The sequence below is a fragment of the Pezoporus occidentalis genome, unplaced genomic scaffold, assembly GCF_034315485.1.
Source record: "Pezoporus occidentalis ecotype Australia unplaced genomic scaffold, CSIRO_AGI_Poc_V1 ctg584, whole genome shotgun sequence".
Lineage (NCBI taxonomy): Eukaryota > Metazoa > Chordata > Aves > Psittaciformes > Psittacidae > Pezoporus > Pezoporus occidentalis.
The window spans coordinates 30,329-42,766 of NW_026915926.1; the positions used below are offsets into that span (position 1 = coordinate 30,329).

Genomic DNA, 12,438 nt, shown 5'->3' on the forward strand with positions numbered 1-12,438 from the left:
ACCCCCCAGCCCCTATAGAGCCGTTGTTATCCCCTATAGCAGCCCCTATAGAGCCCTTATCCCCTATAGCAGCCTCTATAGGGCCCATATCACCCCCCATGTGTCGTGTTCCCCCCCGCCCCCCCCAGCCCCACGGTCCCGCTCCCCTCCCTCCCCCCGCCCCTCCCGCGCACCTGCGTCACGTGACCGCGGCCGCAGGGGGGGCTGCCGGGAGCTGGAGTCCTCGCAGGCCTCTGCCGTTGGCCACGCCCCCACCCGCTCCGGGCCACGCCCCTCCATCGAGCACTCGGCGCTCGATTGGGTCACCCGGCGCCGGATCGTTCCGGCCGCCGGCCCCGCGATCGAACACTCGGCGCTCGATCCGGCGCGGGGATCGATTACTCGGTGCTCGATCGAGCCCTCGGCGCCCGATCGATCACTCGGCGCCCGATCGATCACTCGGCGCTCGATTGGGCGCGGAGAGCCCTCGCTCGGCTCCCGATCGATCACTCTGCTCCCGATCGATCACTCGGCTCCCGATCGATCACTCGGCGCTCGATTGGGAGCGGACAGCCCTCACTCGGCTCCCGCTCGATCGCTCGGCGCTCGGCCGCGGGCCCTGCGGCGGCGTCGCAATGGCGGCGCCCAGCGCGGAGGAGCGGGCGCTGCTGGAGCGCGGGGTGCGGGCGGTGCTGAGCGGCTGGGCCGCGCTGCAGGTGCGGAACGGGGATGGGGGGGGGGTGGTGGGGACCCCATGGGTGTCCCTGACCGTGCCCGTGTCCGTGCCCCGCAGCTGGCCGTGGCTCAGGGCTTCGGGGGCCCGCAGAGCCCCGAGAAGGCCGCGTGGTTGGTGGGGGCGGTGCTGGAGTTCCTGAGCCAGAACCGTGAGTGCGGGGGGGGGGGGGGGGGAATGGGGGCGATGGGAGGGGGATGAAGGGCACTGGGATGGACTGGGAAGGCACTGGAATAGAGTGGCGTGGATTGAAAGGGAGCTGAAGGGCACTGGGATGGACTGGGAAGGCACTGGGGGCTACTGGGAGAGGGATGAAGGGGACTGGGATAAACTGGGGAGGTATTGGGGGCACTAGGAGGGAGCTGAAGGGCACTGGGATGGACTGGGGAGGCACTGGGGGGCAGTGGGGGGAGGATAAAGGGCACTGGAATGTACTGGGAAGGCACTGGAATAGAGTGGGGTGGATTGAAAGGGAGCTGAAGGGCACTGGGATGGACTGGGAAGGCACTGGGGGCTACTGGGAGAGGGATGAAGGGGACTGGGATAAACTGGGGAGGTATTGGGGGCACTAGGAGGGAGATGAAGGGCACTGGGATGGACTGGGGAGGCACTGGGGGGCAGTGGGGGGAGGATAAAGGGCACTGGAATGTACTGGGAAGGCACTGGAATAGAGTGGGGTGGATTGAAAGGGAGCTGAAGGGCACTGGGATGGACTGGGAAGGCACTGGGGGCTACTGGGAGAGGGATGAAGGGGACTGGGATAAACTGGGGAGGTATTGGGGGCACTAGGAGGGAGATGAAGGGCACTGGGATGGACTGGGGAGGCACTGGGGGGCAGTGGGGGGAGGATAAAGGGCACTGGAATGTACTGGGAAGGCACTGGAATAGAGTGGGGTGGATTGAAAGGGAGCTGAAGGGCACTGGGATGGACTGGGAAGGCACTGGGGGCTACTGGGAGAGGGATGAAGGGAACTGGGATAAACTGGGGAGGTATTGGGGGCACTAGGAGGGAGCTGAAGGGCACTGGGATGGACTGGGGAGGCACTGGGGGGCAGTGGGGGGGAGGATGAAGGGCACTGGAATGAACTGGGAAGGCACTGGAATAGACTGGGGTGGATTGAAAGGGAGCTGAAGGGCACTAGGATGGACTGGGGAAGCATTGGGAGCACTGGGAGGGGATGAAGGGGAGTGGAAAGGCGTTGGAATAGAGTGGGGCGGACTGAAAAGGGGATGAAGGGCTCTGGGATAGACTGGGAAGGCACTGGGGGCTACTGGGAGGGGGATGAAGGGCACTGGGATGGACTGGGAGGGCATTGGAACAGAGTGGGGTGGATTGAAAGGGAGCTGAAGGGCACTGGGATAAACTGGGAAGGCGCTGAGAGGGGGATGAAAGGGACTGGAATGGACTGGAAAGACACTGGGGGCTACTGGGAGGGGTCTGAGCAGGACTGGGATGCACTGGGGGTGGACTGGAGCTGCCTCCCTCCCAGTACCCCCCCCTTCCCAACCCCCCCCCCAAGCTGAACTGGCCGAGGATGAGGTGGAAGATTTCCTGGCCGAGGTCATGGACAATGAGTTCGACACGGCTGTGGAGGACGGCAGCTTGCAGCAGGTACGGACCAGTATGGACCAGTATGGACCAGGAGGCTCCTAGTTCCTCCCCCCCCCCCCCCCCCAGGCTCTTCCAACCATCTTTTAGTGCTCCCAGTCCTCTCTCAGCCCCCCCCATCCCTTCCCGGTGTGCGCCAGTGCCTCCCAGTATAAACCAGTATAACCGGTAGCCTGCCGGTTCCTCACAAGAGGCGTTCAGGCCCTTCCTGAGTCGCTCCCAGTACAGCCCAGTGGATCCCCAGGTCCGCACTGCAGCGCTCCCATTCCCCTCCCAGTATAAACCAGTCTTCTCCCAGTCTCCCCACAGTATATTCCAGTCCCACCCCAGTATATCCTATCCCCTCCCATTATATCCCTGCTTTTGCAAGTAGATCCCATCCCAATTCCCACCTATGATTCCCTAGGCCTGTCACCCCAGTGCATCCCACTCCTCTCCCAGCATAGCCCAGTCCATTCCAGTGCCCTTCTCCTCTATCTCAGTTCCCTCCCAGGCCCCTCATAGCCCCTTCCAATGCCTCCCAGTCTATCCCAGTCCCCCCCAATGCCCTCCCAGTGTATCCCAGCCCTTTCCCATTCTATCCCAGCCCTATCCCAGTCTGTCCCAGTGCTATCCCTGTGCATCCCATTCTATCCCAGTCTATCCCAGCTCTTTCCCATTCTATCCCAGTCTATCCCAGCTCTATCCCAGCTCTATCCCAGCTCTATCCCAGCTCTATCCCAGTCTATCCCAGCTCTATCCCAGTCTATCCCAGCTCTATCCCAGCTCTATCCCAGTCTATCCCAGCTCTATCCCAGTCTGTCCCAGTCTATCCCAGCTCTATCCCAGTCTATCCCAGCTCTATCCCAGTCTATCCCAGTCTGTCCCAGTCTATCCCAGCTCTATCCCAGTCTATCCCAGTCTGTCCCAGTCTATCCCAGCTCTATCCCAGTCTATCCCAGCTCTATCCCAGTCTATCCCAGTCTGTCCCAGTCTATCCCAGCTCTATCCCAGTCTATCCCATTCTATCCCAGCTCTATCCCAGTCTATCCCAGTCTATCCCAGCTCAATCCCAGCTCTGTCCCAGCTCTATCCCAGTCAATCCCAGTCTATCCCAGCTCTATCCCAGTCTATCCCAGCTCTATCCCAGTCTATCCCAGTCTATCCCAGTCTGTCCCAGCTCTATCCCAGTCTATCCCAGCTCTATCCCAGTCTGTCCCAGCTCTATCCCAGCTCTATCCCAGTCTATCCCAGTCTGTCCCAGCTCTATCCCAGCTCTATCCCAGTCTATCCCAGTGTGTCCCAGCTCTATCCCAGTCTATCCCAGTCTGTCCCAGTCTATCCCAGTCTGTCCCAGCTCTATCCCAGTCTATCCCAGTCAATCCCAGTCTATCCCAGTCTGTCCCAGTCTATCCCAGTCAATCCCAGTCTGTCCCAGTCTATCCCAGCTCAATCCCAGTCTACCCCAGTCTATCCCAGCTCTATCCCAGTCTATCCCATTCTATCCCAGTCTATCCCATTCTATCCCAGTCTATCCCAGTCTATCCCAGCTCTATCCCAGTCTATCCCAGTCTATCCCAGTCTATCCCAGCTCTATCCCAGTGCCTGCCGTTGCCCCCAGGTGAGCCGGGAGCTGCTCTCTGTCTTCGCGCGGGTGCGGGAGGGGGACGTGGGGGGGGTGGGGGAGGCGCTGGCGGCCCTGGCCCGGCGTGGCCCCGCCCTCGCCTCTGCGCTGGCCAATGCGCGGCCTGGCCACGCCCCCGACCCCGCCCCCGCCCCACAAAGCACCGGGACCAGCAGCGAGGAGGAGGAGGAAGAGGTAAGGGGGGGTGATGACGTCATAGAATGAGCTGGGACACTATTGGTGGGTGTGCCTTGTGGTGATGATGTCATTGGGAGGGCACTGATGACGTCATTCACGGGGACCCCATGGTATATAGGGGGAATGGGTCCCCTGTGCTGCGTATGGGGTTGATGATGTCATCAAATGGGGCAGGGCATCGGGGGTTGCATGGGTGATGTCATTGAAGGGGGGGTACCCCAGTGGGGGGAGGGCAGTAATGACGTCATCCAACGGGAGACACACACTCCTAGGATGGGGGAGGGGCAGTGATGATGTCACCAAAGGGAGGGTGTCACTGATGATGTCACCAAAGGGGGTTGACACTGATGATGTCACAAAAGGGGTGCCATTGATGACGTCACTAAAGGGGTCACACTGATGACGTCACTAAAGGGGTCACACTGATGATGTCACAAAAGGGGTGACACTGATGACGTCACTAAAGGGGGTCACACTGATGACGTCACTAAAGGGGTCACACTGATGACGTCACTAAAGGGGTCACACTGATGATGTCACTAAAGGGGTCACAATGATGATGTCACTAAAGGGGTCACACTGATGACATCACTAGGGTCACACTGATGGCGTCACTAAAGGGGTCACACTGATGACGTCACTAAAGGGGTCACACTGATGACGTCACTAAAGGGGTCACACTGATGACGTCACTAAAGGGGGTCACACTGATGACGTCACTAAAGGGGTCACACTGATGACGTCACTAAAGGGGTGCCACTGATGATGTCACAAAAGGGGTCACACTGATGATGTCACAAAAGGAGTCACACTGATGACATCACTAAAGGGGTGCCGCTGATGATGTCACAAAAGGGGTCACACTGATGATGTCACTAAAGGGGTGCCACTGATGACGTCACAAAAGGGGTCACACTGATGATGTCACTAAAGGGGTCACACTGATGACGTCACTAAAGGGGTCACACTGATGACGTCACTAAAGGGGTCACACTGATGACGTCACTAAAGGGGTCACACTGATGATGTCATCTTTCCCCCCCAGGCAATGGAGTGCGGGACCCCCCCGGCCCCCCCCGATGGTTGGACCCTGGTGCGGAGGCGACGCCGATGAGGGGGGGGGGAATAAAGAGCCCCCGGTTGGGGGGTGCAAGGAGGCGTCGAGGGGGTTTTCTTGGGGGGGGACAGACCCTATAGAGACACCCCCCGCCCTATAGAGGCTCTGTAGCCCCATAGGGACTTCCCTGCACCTATAGAGTCCCCCTGGCCCCATAGAGACCCTGTGGTCCCTATAGAGCCCTCCCTGCCCCATGCAGTCCCTATGGCCCCATAGCGACCCCTGTGACTCTATAGAGGCTCTGTAGCCCCATAGGGACCCTTTTCCACCCTACATAGGCCTAACCCCATATGAACTCACGCAGCCCTATGGAGACCCTGTAGGGACACCCCGCCATACAGTCTATAGAGCCCTATAGGCTCCCCCCACCCCATAGGACCCCCCATGTCTCTATAGAGACCCCATTGCCCCATAAGAACTCCCCTGGCCCCACAGAGTCCCTATGGCCCCATATGAACTCACGCAGCCCTATGGAGACCCTATAGGGACAGCCCGCCATACAGTCTATAGAGCCCTATAGGCTCCCCCCACCCCATAGGACCCCCCATGTCTCTATAGAGACCCCATTGCCCCATAAGAACTCCCCTGGCCCCACAGAGTCCCTATGGCCCCATAAGGACCTCCCAGCCCTATATAGGACCTATATGTCCTTATAGACACTATATATGGGCACATCTCTACCCCATAAGGTCCCTATGGCCCCATAGGCCCCCCATAACCCCATAGACACCCCATAGAGTCTATATGGCCCCATGGAGACCCCCCTGACCCTATAGATGCTCTCCATGCGCCCCATAGAGGGGCTCTCTGCCAACCTCCCGTCCCCATAGCAACGGGGTGGGCGTGGCCTGCCGATGCGGGCTCCTATTGGCTGTCCTGCCCCCATCGGGCGCTGATTGGCCGCAGCCGCCGGGGTGGGCGGGGCGAGGCGGGCAGAGCGGGAAGAGGAACCGGCGGCGATGGCGGCGGCGCTGGAGCGCGCGCGGGGGTGAGCCCGCGGGCGGGAAATCACCTCAGCGCGGCCGCCATCTTGGCTGCGGGCCCATGGGGGTCACCGGGGGGGGGGCCGGGGCTTAATGGGGGTCCCAAAGGTGTCCCTATGGGGTCCGTGGGTCCTAATGGGGGTCCCAAAGGTGTTCCTATGGGGTCCGTGGGTCCCAATGGGGGTCCCAAAGGTGTCCCTATGGGGTCCGTGGGTCCTAATGGGGGTCCCAAAGGTGTCCCTATGGGGTCCGTGGGTCCTAATGGGGGTCCCAAAGGTGTCCCTATGGGGTCCGTGGGTCCCAATGGGGGTCCTTGGGGTGTCCCTATGGGGTCCGTGGGTCCTAATGGGGGTCCCAAAGGTGTCCCTATGGGGTCCGTGGGTCCTAATGGGGGTCCCAAAGACGTCCCTATGGGGTCCGTGGGTCCAAATGGGGGTCCCAAAGACGTCCCTATGGGGTCCGTGGGTCCTAATGGGGGTCCCAAAGGTGTCCCTATGGGGTCCGTGGGTCCTAATGGGGGTCCTTGGGGTGTCCCTATGGGGTCCGTGGGTCCTAATGGGGGTCCCAAAGGTGTCCCTATGGGGTCCGTGGGTCCTAATGGGGGTCCCAAAGGTGTCCTTATGGGGTCCGTGGGTCCTAATGGGGGTCCTAAAGGTGTCCTTATGGGGTCTGTGGGTCCTAATGGGGGTCCCAAAGGTGTTCCTATGGGGTCCGTGGGTCCTAATGGGGGTCCCAAAGGTGTTCCTATGGGGTCCGTGGGTCCCAATGGGGGTCCCAAAGGTGTCCCTATGGGGTCCGTGGGTCCTAATGGGGGTCCCAAAGGTGTCCCTATGGGGTCCGTGGGTCCTAATGGGGGTCCCAAAGGTGTCCCTATGGGGTCCGTGGGTCCCAATGGGGGTCCTTGGGGTGTCCCTATGGGGTCCGTGGGTCCTAATGGGGGTCCCAAAGGTGTCCCTATGGGGTCCGTGGGTCCTAATGGGGGTCCCAAAGACGTCCCTATGGGGTCCGTGGGTCCAAATGGGGGTCCCAAAGACGTCCCTATGGGGTCCGTGGGTCCTAATGGGGGTCCCAAAGGTGTCCCTATGGGGTCCGTGGGTCCTAATGGGGGTCCTTGGGGTGTCCCTATGGGGTCCGTGGGTCCTAATGGGGGTCCCAAAGGTGTCCCTATGGGGTCCGTGGGTCCTAATGGGGGTCCCAAAGGTGTCCTTATGGGGTCCGTGGGTCCTAATGGGGGTCCTAAAGGTGTCCTTATGGGGTCTGTGGGTCCTAATGGGGGTCCCAAAGGTGTTCCTATGGGGTCCGTGGGTCCCAATGGGGGTCCCAAAGGTGTCCCTATGGGGTCCGTGGGTCCTAATGGGGGTCCCAAAGGTGTCCCTATGGGGTCCGTGGGTCCTAATGGGGTCCTTGGGGTGTCCCTATGGGGTCCGTGGGTCCTAATGGGGGTCCCAAAGGTGTCCCTATGGGGTCCGTGGGTCCTAATGGGGGTCGTAAAGGGGTCCCTATGGGGTCCGTGGGTCCCAATGGGGGTCTTTGGGGTGTCCCTGTGGGGTCCGTGGGTCCCAATGGGGGTCCATAGGGTGTCCCTGTGGGGTCCATGGGTCCTAATGGGGGTCCCAAAGGGGTCCCTATGGGGTCCATGGGGCTCGTAGGGGGGAGTGGGGGGGGTGTCCGTGTCCTAATGGGGGTCCCAAAGGTGTCCCTATGGGGTCCGTGGGTCCTAATGGGGGTCCTAAAGGTGTCCCTATGGGGTCCGTGGGTCCTAATGGGGGTCCCAAAGGTGTCCCTATGGGGTCCGTGGGTCCTAATGGGGGTCCCAAAGGTGTCCCTATGGGGTCCGTGGGTCCCAATGGGGGTCCTTGGGCTGTCCCTATGGGGTCCGTGGGTCCTAATGGGGGTCCCAAAGGTGTCCCTATGGGGTCCGTGGGTCCTAATGGGGGTCCCAAAGGTGTCCCTATGGGGGCCGTGGGTCCCAATGGGGGTCCTTAGGGTGTCCCTATGGGGTCCGTGGGTCCTAATGGGGGTCCTAAAGGTGTCCCTATGGGGTCCTTGGGTCCCATTGAGGGTCCCCAGGGTGTCTCTATGGGGTCCATGGGTCCCAGTAGGGGTCCTTGGGGTGTCCCTATGGGGTCCGTGGGTCCTAATGGGGGTCCTAAAGGTGTCCCTATGGGGTCCGTGGGTCCTAATGGGGGTCCCAAAGGTGTCCCTAGGGGGTCCGTGGGTCCTAATGGGGGTCCCAAAGGTGTCCCTATGGGGTCTGTGGGTCCTAATGGGGGTCCTAAAGGTGTGCCTATGGGGTCCGTGGGTCCCAGTGGGGCTCTATGGGGTGTCCGCTCCTCCCCAAGGGGGTCCGTGGGTCCTAATGGGGGTCCCAAAGGGGTCCCTATGTGGTTCGTCGGTCCTAATGGGGGTCTTAAAGGTGTCCCTATGGGGTCCGTGGGGCTCGTAGAGGGGTAGTCCGCGCCCTAATGGGGGTCCTTGGGGTGTCCCTATGGGGTCCGTGGGTCCCAGTGGGGCTCTATGGGGTGTCCGCTCCTCCCCAGGGGGGTCCGGGTCCTAATGGGGGTCCATAGGGTGACCCTATGGGGTCCGTGGGTCCCAATGGGGCTCTATGGGGTGTCCGCTCCTCCCCAGGGGCGTCCGTGAGTCCTGATGGGGGTCCATAGGGTGACCCTATGGGGTCCGTGGATCCCAATGGGGGTCTTTGGGGTGTCCCTGTGGGGTCCATGGGTCCTAATGGGGGTCCCAAAGGTGTCCCTATGGGGTCCATGGGGCTCGTGGGGGGGGGGGGGAGTGTCCGGGTCCTAATGGGGGTCCCAAAGGTGTCCCTATGGAGTCCATGGGGCTCGTAGGGGGGTAGTCCGGGTCCTAATGGGGGTCCTTGGTGTGTCCCTATGGGGTCCGTGGGTCCCAGTGGGGCTCTATGGGGTGTCCGCTCCTCCCCAGGGGGGTCCGGGGTCCTAATGGGGGTCCATAGGGTGACCCTATGGGGTCCGTGGGTCCCAATGGGGGTCCTTGGGCTGTCCCTATGGGGTCCATGAGTCCCAATGGGGGTCCTTGAGGTGTCCCTATGGGGTCCTTGGGTCCCATTGAGGGTCCCCAGGGTGTCTCTATGGGGTCCATGGGTCCCATTGAGGGTCCCAAAGGTGTCCCTATGGGGTCCATGAGTCCCAATGGGGGTCCTTGGGCTGTCCCTATGGGGTCCATGAGTCCCAATGGGGGTCCTTGAGGTGTCCCTATGGGGTCCTTGGGTCCCATTGAGGGTCCCCAGGGTGTCTCTATGGGGTCCATGGGTCCCAGTAGGGGTCCTTGGGGTGTCCCTATGGGGTTTGTGGGTCCCAGTGGGGGTCCCCGTTGTGTCTCCAGGGTGCTGGTGGCTCTTGAGGCTGCCCTGGCCTTGGAGGAAGAGGACAGCGATGTCCCAGTCCCAGTCCTTGTGGAGCATCTGATGGTGAGACCCACGGCTGCCCCATAACTGCCCCCCCTGCGGCCACGGCTGCCCCATAGCACCTGTATTGGCCCCATGACTGCCCCACTGCAGCCACGTCTGCCCCATAGCACCCGTATTTGCCCCATGACTGCCCCCCTGCGGCCACGGCTGCCCCATAGCACCTGTATTTGCCCCATGTCTGCCCCATAGCACCTGTATTTGCTCCATATCTGCCCCTGTCACCCCATTTACCCCCGATAACTACCCCTGTCACCCCATTTCCTGCCCATATTTGCCCCTGTTACCCCATTTCCCCCCCATATTTGCCCGTTACCCCATTTCCCCCCATATCTGCCCCCCATTTACCCCCATATCTTCCCCTGTCATCCCATTTCCCCCCCGTATCTTCCCCTGTCACCCCATTTCCCCCCCATATCTGCCCCCCATTTCTCCCTCATAACTACCCCATTTCCCCCCCATATCTGCCCCCATTTCCCCCCATATCTGCCCACATTTCCCCCCCATATCTCCTCTGTCACCCCATTCCCCCCCATATCTGCCCCCATTTCCCCCCTATAACTACCCCGTCACCCCATATTTGCCCCTCATTTCCCCCATATCTGCCCCGCATTTCCCCCCATATCTGCCCCCATTTCCCACCCATACCTTCCCCTGTCAACCCATATCTGCCCCCCATAACTACCCCATTTCCCCCCATATCTGCCCCCATTTCCCCCCATTTCCCCCATTTCCCCCATATTGCCCCCATTTCCTTCCCCCATAACCCCCATATCTGCCCCCCATTAACCCCCATTTCTCCCCCCATTAACCTCCATTAACCCCATTTCCCCCCCGTTCCCCCCATTCCCCCCCATAACTACCCCATTACCCCCCATGTCTGCCCCCATTTCCCCCCATAACTTCCCCATTCCCCCCCATATCTGCCCCCATTGCCCCCCATTTCCCCCCATAACTACCCCATTTCCCCCATTCTCCCCCATTCCCCCCATTAACCCCCATTTCCCCCGTTAACCTCCATTAACCCCATTTCCCCCCCATTAACCCCCATTTCCCCCATTAACCCCATTTCCCCCCATTTCCCCCCATTAACCTCCATTAACCCCATTTCCCCCCATTACCCCCCATTTCCCCCCCATCACCCCATTGCCCCCCATTGCCCCCCATTTCCCCCCATAACCCCCCATTCCCCTATCAACCCCATCACCCCCCATTCCCCCCCATTCCCCCCTTCCCCCCATTGCCCCCCATTGCCCCCCCATTTCCCCCCATAACTACCCCATTCCCCCCATCTCCCCCCATCCCCCCCATTTCCCCCCCATAACTACCCCATTTCCCCCATATTCCCCCCATTAACCCCCATTAACCCCCATAACTACCCCATTTCCCCTCCATATCTGCCTCCATTTCCCCCCCATAACTACCCCATTTCCCCCCCATATCTGCCCCCCATAACTACCCCATTTCCCCCCCATATCTGCCCCCATTCCCCCCCCATAACTACCCCATATCTGCCCCCACATCTGCCCCCATTGCCCCCCATTTCCCCCCATAACTACCCCATTCCCCCCTATATCTGCCCCCATTGCCCCCCATTTCCCCCCATAACTACCCCATTTCCCCCCATATCTGCCCCCCATTTCCCCCCCATAACTACCCCATTTCCCCCCATATCTGCCCCCATTTCCCCCCCATAACTACCCCATTTCCCCCCCATATCTGCCCCCATTTCCCCCCATAACTACCCCATTTCCCCCCATATCTGCCCCCCATTTCCCCCCCATAACTACCCCATTTCCCCCCATATCTGCCCCCATTGCCCCCCATATCTGCCCCATATCTGCCCCCATATCTGCCCCCATTGCCCCCCATATCTGCCCCCCAGGACACCCGTCGGAAGCAGAAGCTGCTCCTGGCCCAGCTGCGGGTCCTGCAGCTCCTCCTGGGGCTGGTTGAGAGCCCGGGCCCCCCCCTGCCCCCCCCCCGCCTGCGTGTGTCCGTCCGTGCCCCCCCCCCCCCCCCGGCGGGTCCTTTCATGGGGGCGGTCCGCGAGGCTGCCCCCTGCTGGCCGGGAGGTGCGTGCTCATCAGAGCGCCCCCTGCAGGAGAGGCGGTCTCAGAGGCGCGGGGCCGCTGGCAGGAGCTGAAGCGTGGCTATGGGGGGGCCGTGGAGGCGCTGGGGGGGGCCCTGCCCTCGGCCCTGGCCCAGCTCGAGAAGGGGCAGCGGCTGCTGCAGAGGCTGCGGGGGGCCCTGGAGGGGGCCCGCGAGCGACAGGTATGGGGAGATGTGGGGCTGGGGGGGGGGGGGTCCTATGGGTGCTATGGGGCATGGAATGGGGGCTGGGGGGGGATATGGGGGTGCTATAGGGTATGTATGGCTGCTGGGGGGGGATATGGGGTATGACATGGGTGCTGGGGGGGGGATATGGGGGGGATATGGGGTATGACATGGGTGCTGGGGGGGGATATGGGGGTGCTATAGGGTATGACATGGCTGCTGGGGGGGGATATGGGGGTGCTATAGGGTATGACGTGGCTGCTGGGGGGGGATATGGGGGGGATATGTATGACATGGGTGCTGGGGGGGGATATGGGGGGGATATGGAGTATGACATGGGTGCTGGGGGAGGATATGGGAGGGATATGGGGTATGACATGGGTGCTGGGGGAGGATATGGGAGGGATATGGGTGCTATGGGGTATAATGTGTGCTGGGGGGGATATGGGGTATGACATGGGTGCTGGGGGGGGGATATGGGGGTGCTATAGGGT

General features: G+C 61.3%; 3 protein-coding genes across 3 annotated transcripts; all 3 read left to right on the top strand.

Moving 5' to 3' along the window:
- The first annotated feature begins 558 nt into the window (after positions 1-558).
- On the top strand, positions 559-5,278 carry TSR2 (TSR2 ribosome maturation factor). Its single transcript, XM_062638826.1, has 5 exons — positions 559-695; positions 773-863; positions 2,233-2,324; positions 3,922-4,119; positions 5,168-5,278. Exons 1-5 carry the CDS (start codon positions 615-617, stop codon positions 5,234-5,236), a joined length of 531 nt encoding a protein of 176 aa, XP_062494810.1. The 5' UTR covers positions 559-614; the 3' UTR covers positions 5,237-5,278.
- Positions 3,039-3,742, top strand: LOC134174145 (merozoite surface protein CMZ-8-like; the record flags this gene model as incomplete). The annotated part of the gene is made up of 2 exons (XM_062638827.1): positions 3,039-3,148; positions 3,451-3,742. Coding segments are annotated over 2 exons (402 nt in total), but the record flags the coding sequence as incomplete, so codon positions are not given.
- Positions 5,279-6,124: 846 nt separating the features above from the next.
- Positions 6,125-11,941, top strand: ZWINT (ZW10 interacting kinetochore protein; the record flags this gene model as incomplete). The annotated part of the gene is made up of 4 exons (XM_062638824.1): positions 6,125-6,227; positions 9,586-9,670; positions 11,553-11,658; positions 11,772-11,941. Coding segments are annotated over exons 1-4 (390 nt in total), but the record flags the coding sequence as incomplete, so codon positions are not given.
- Positions 11,942-12,438: the final 497 nt, after the last annotated feature.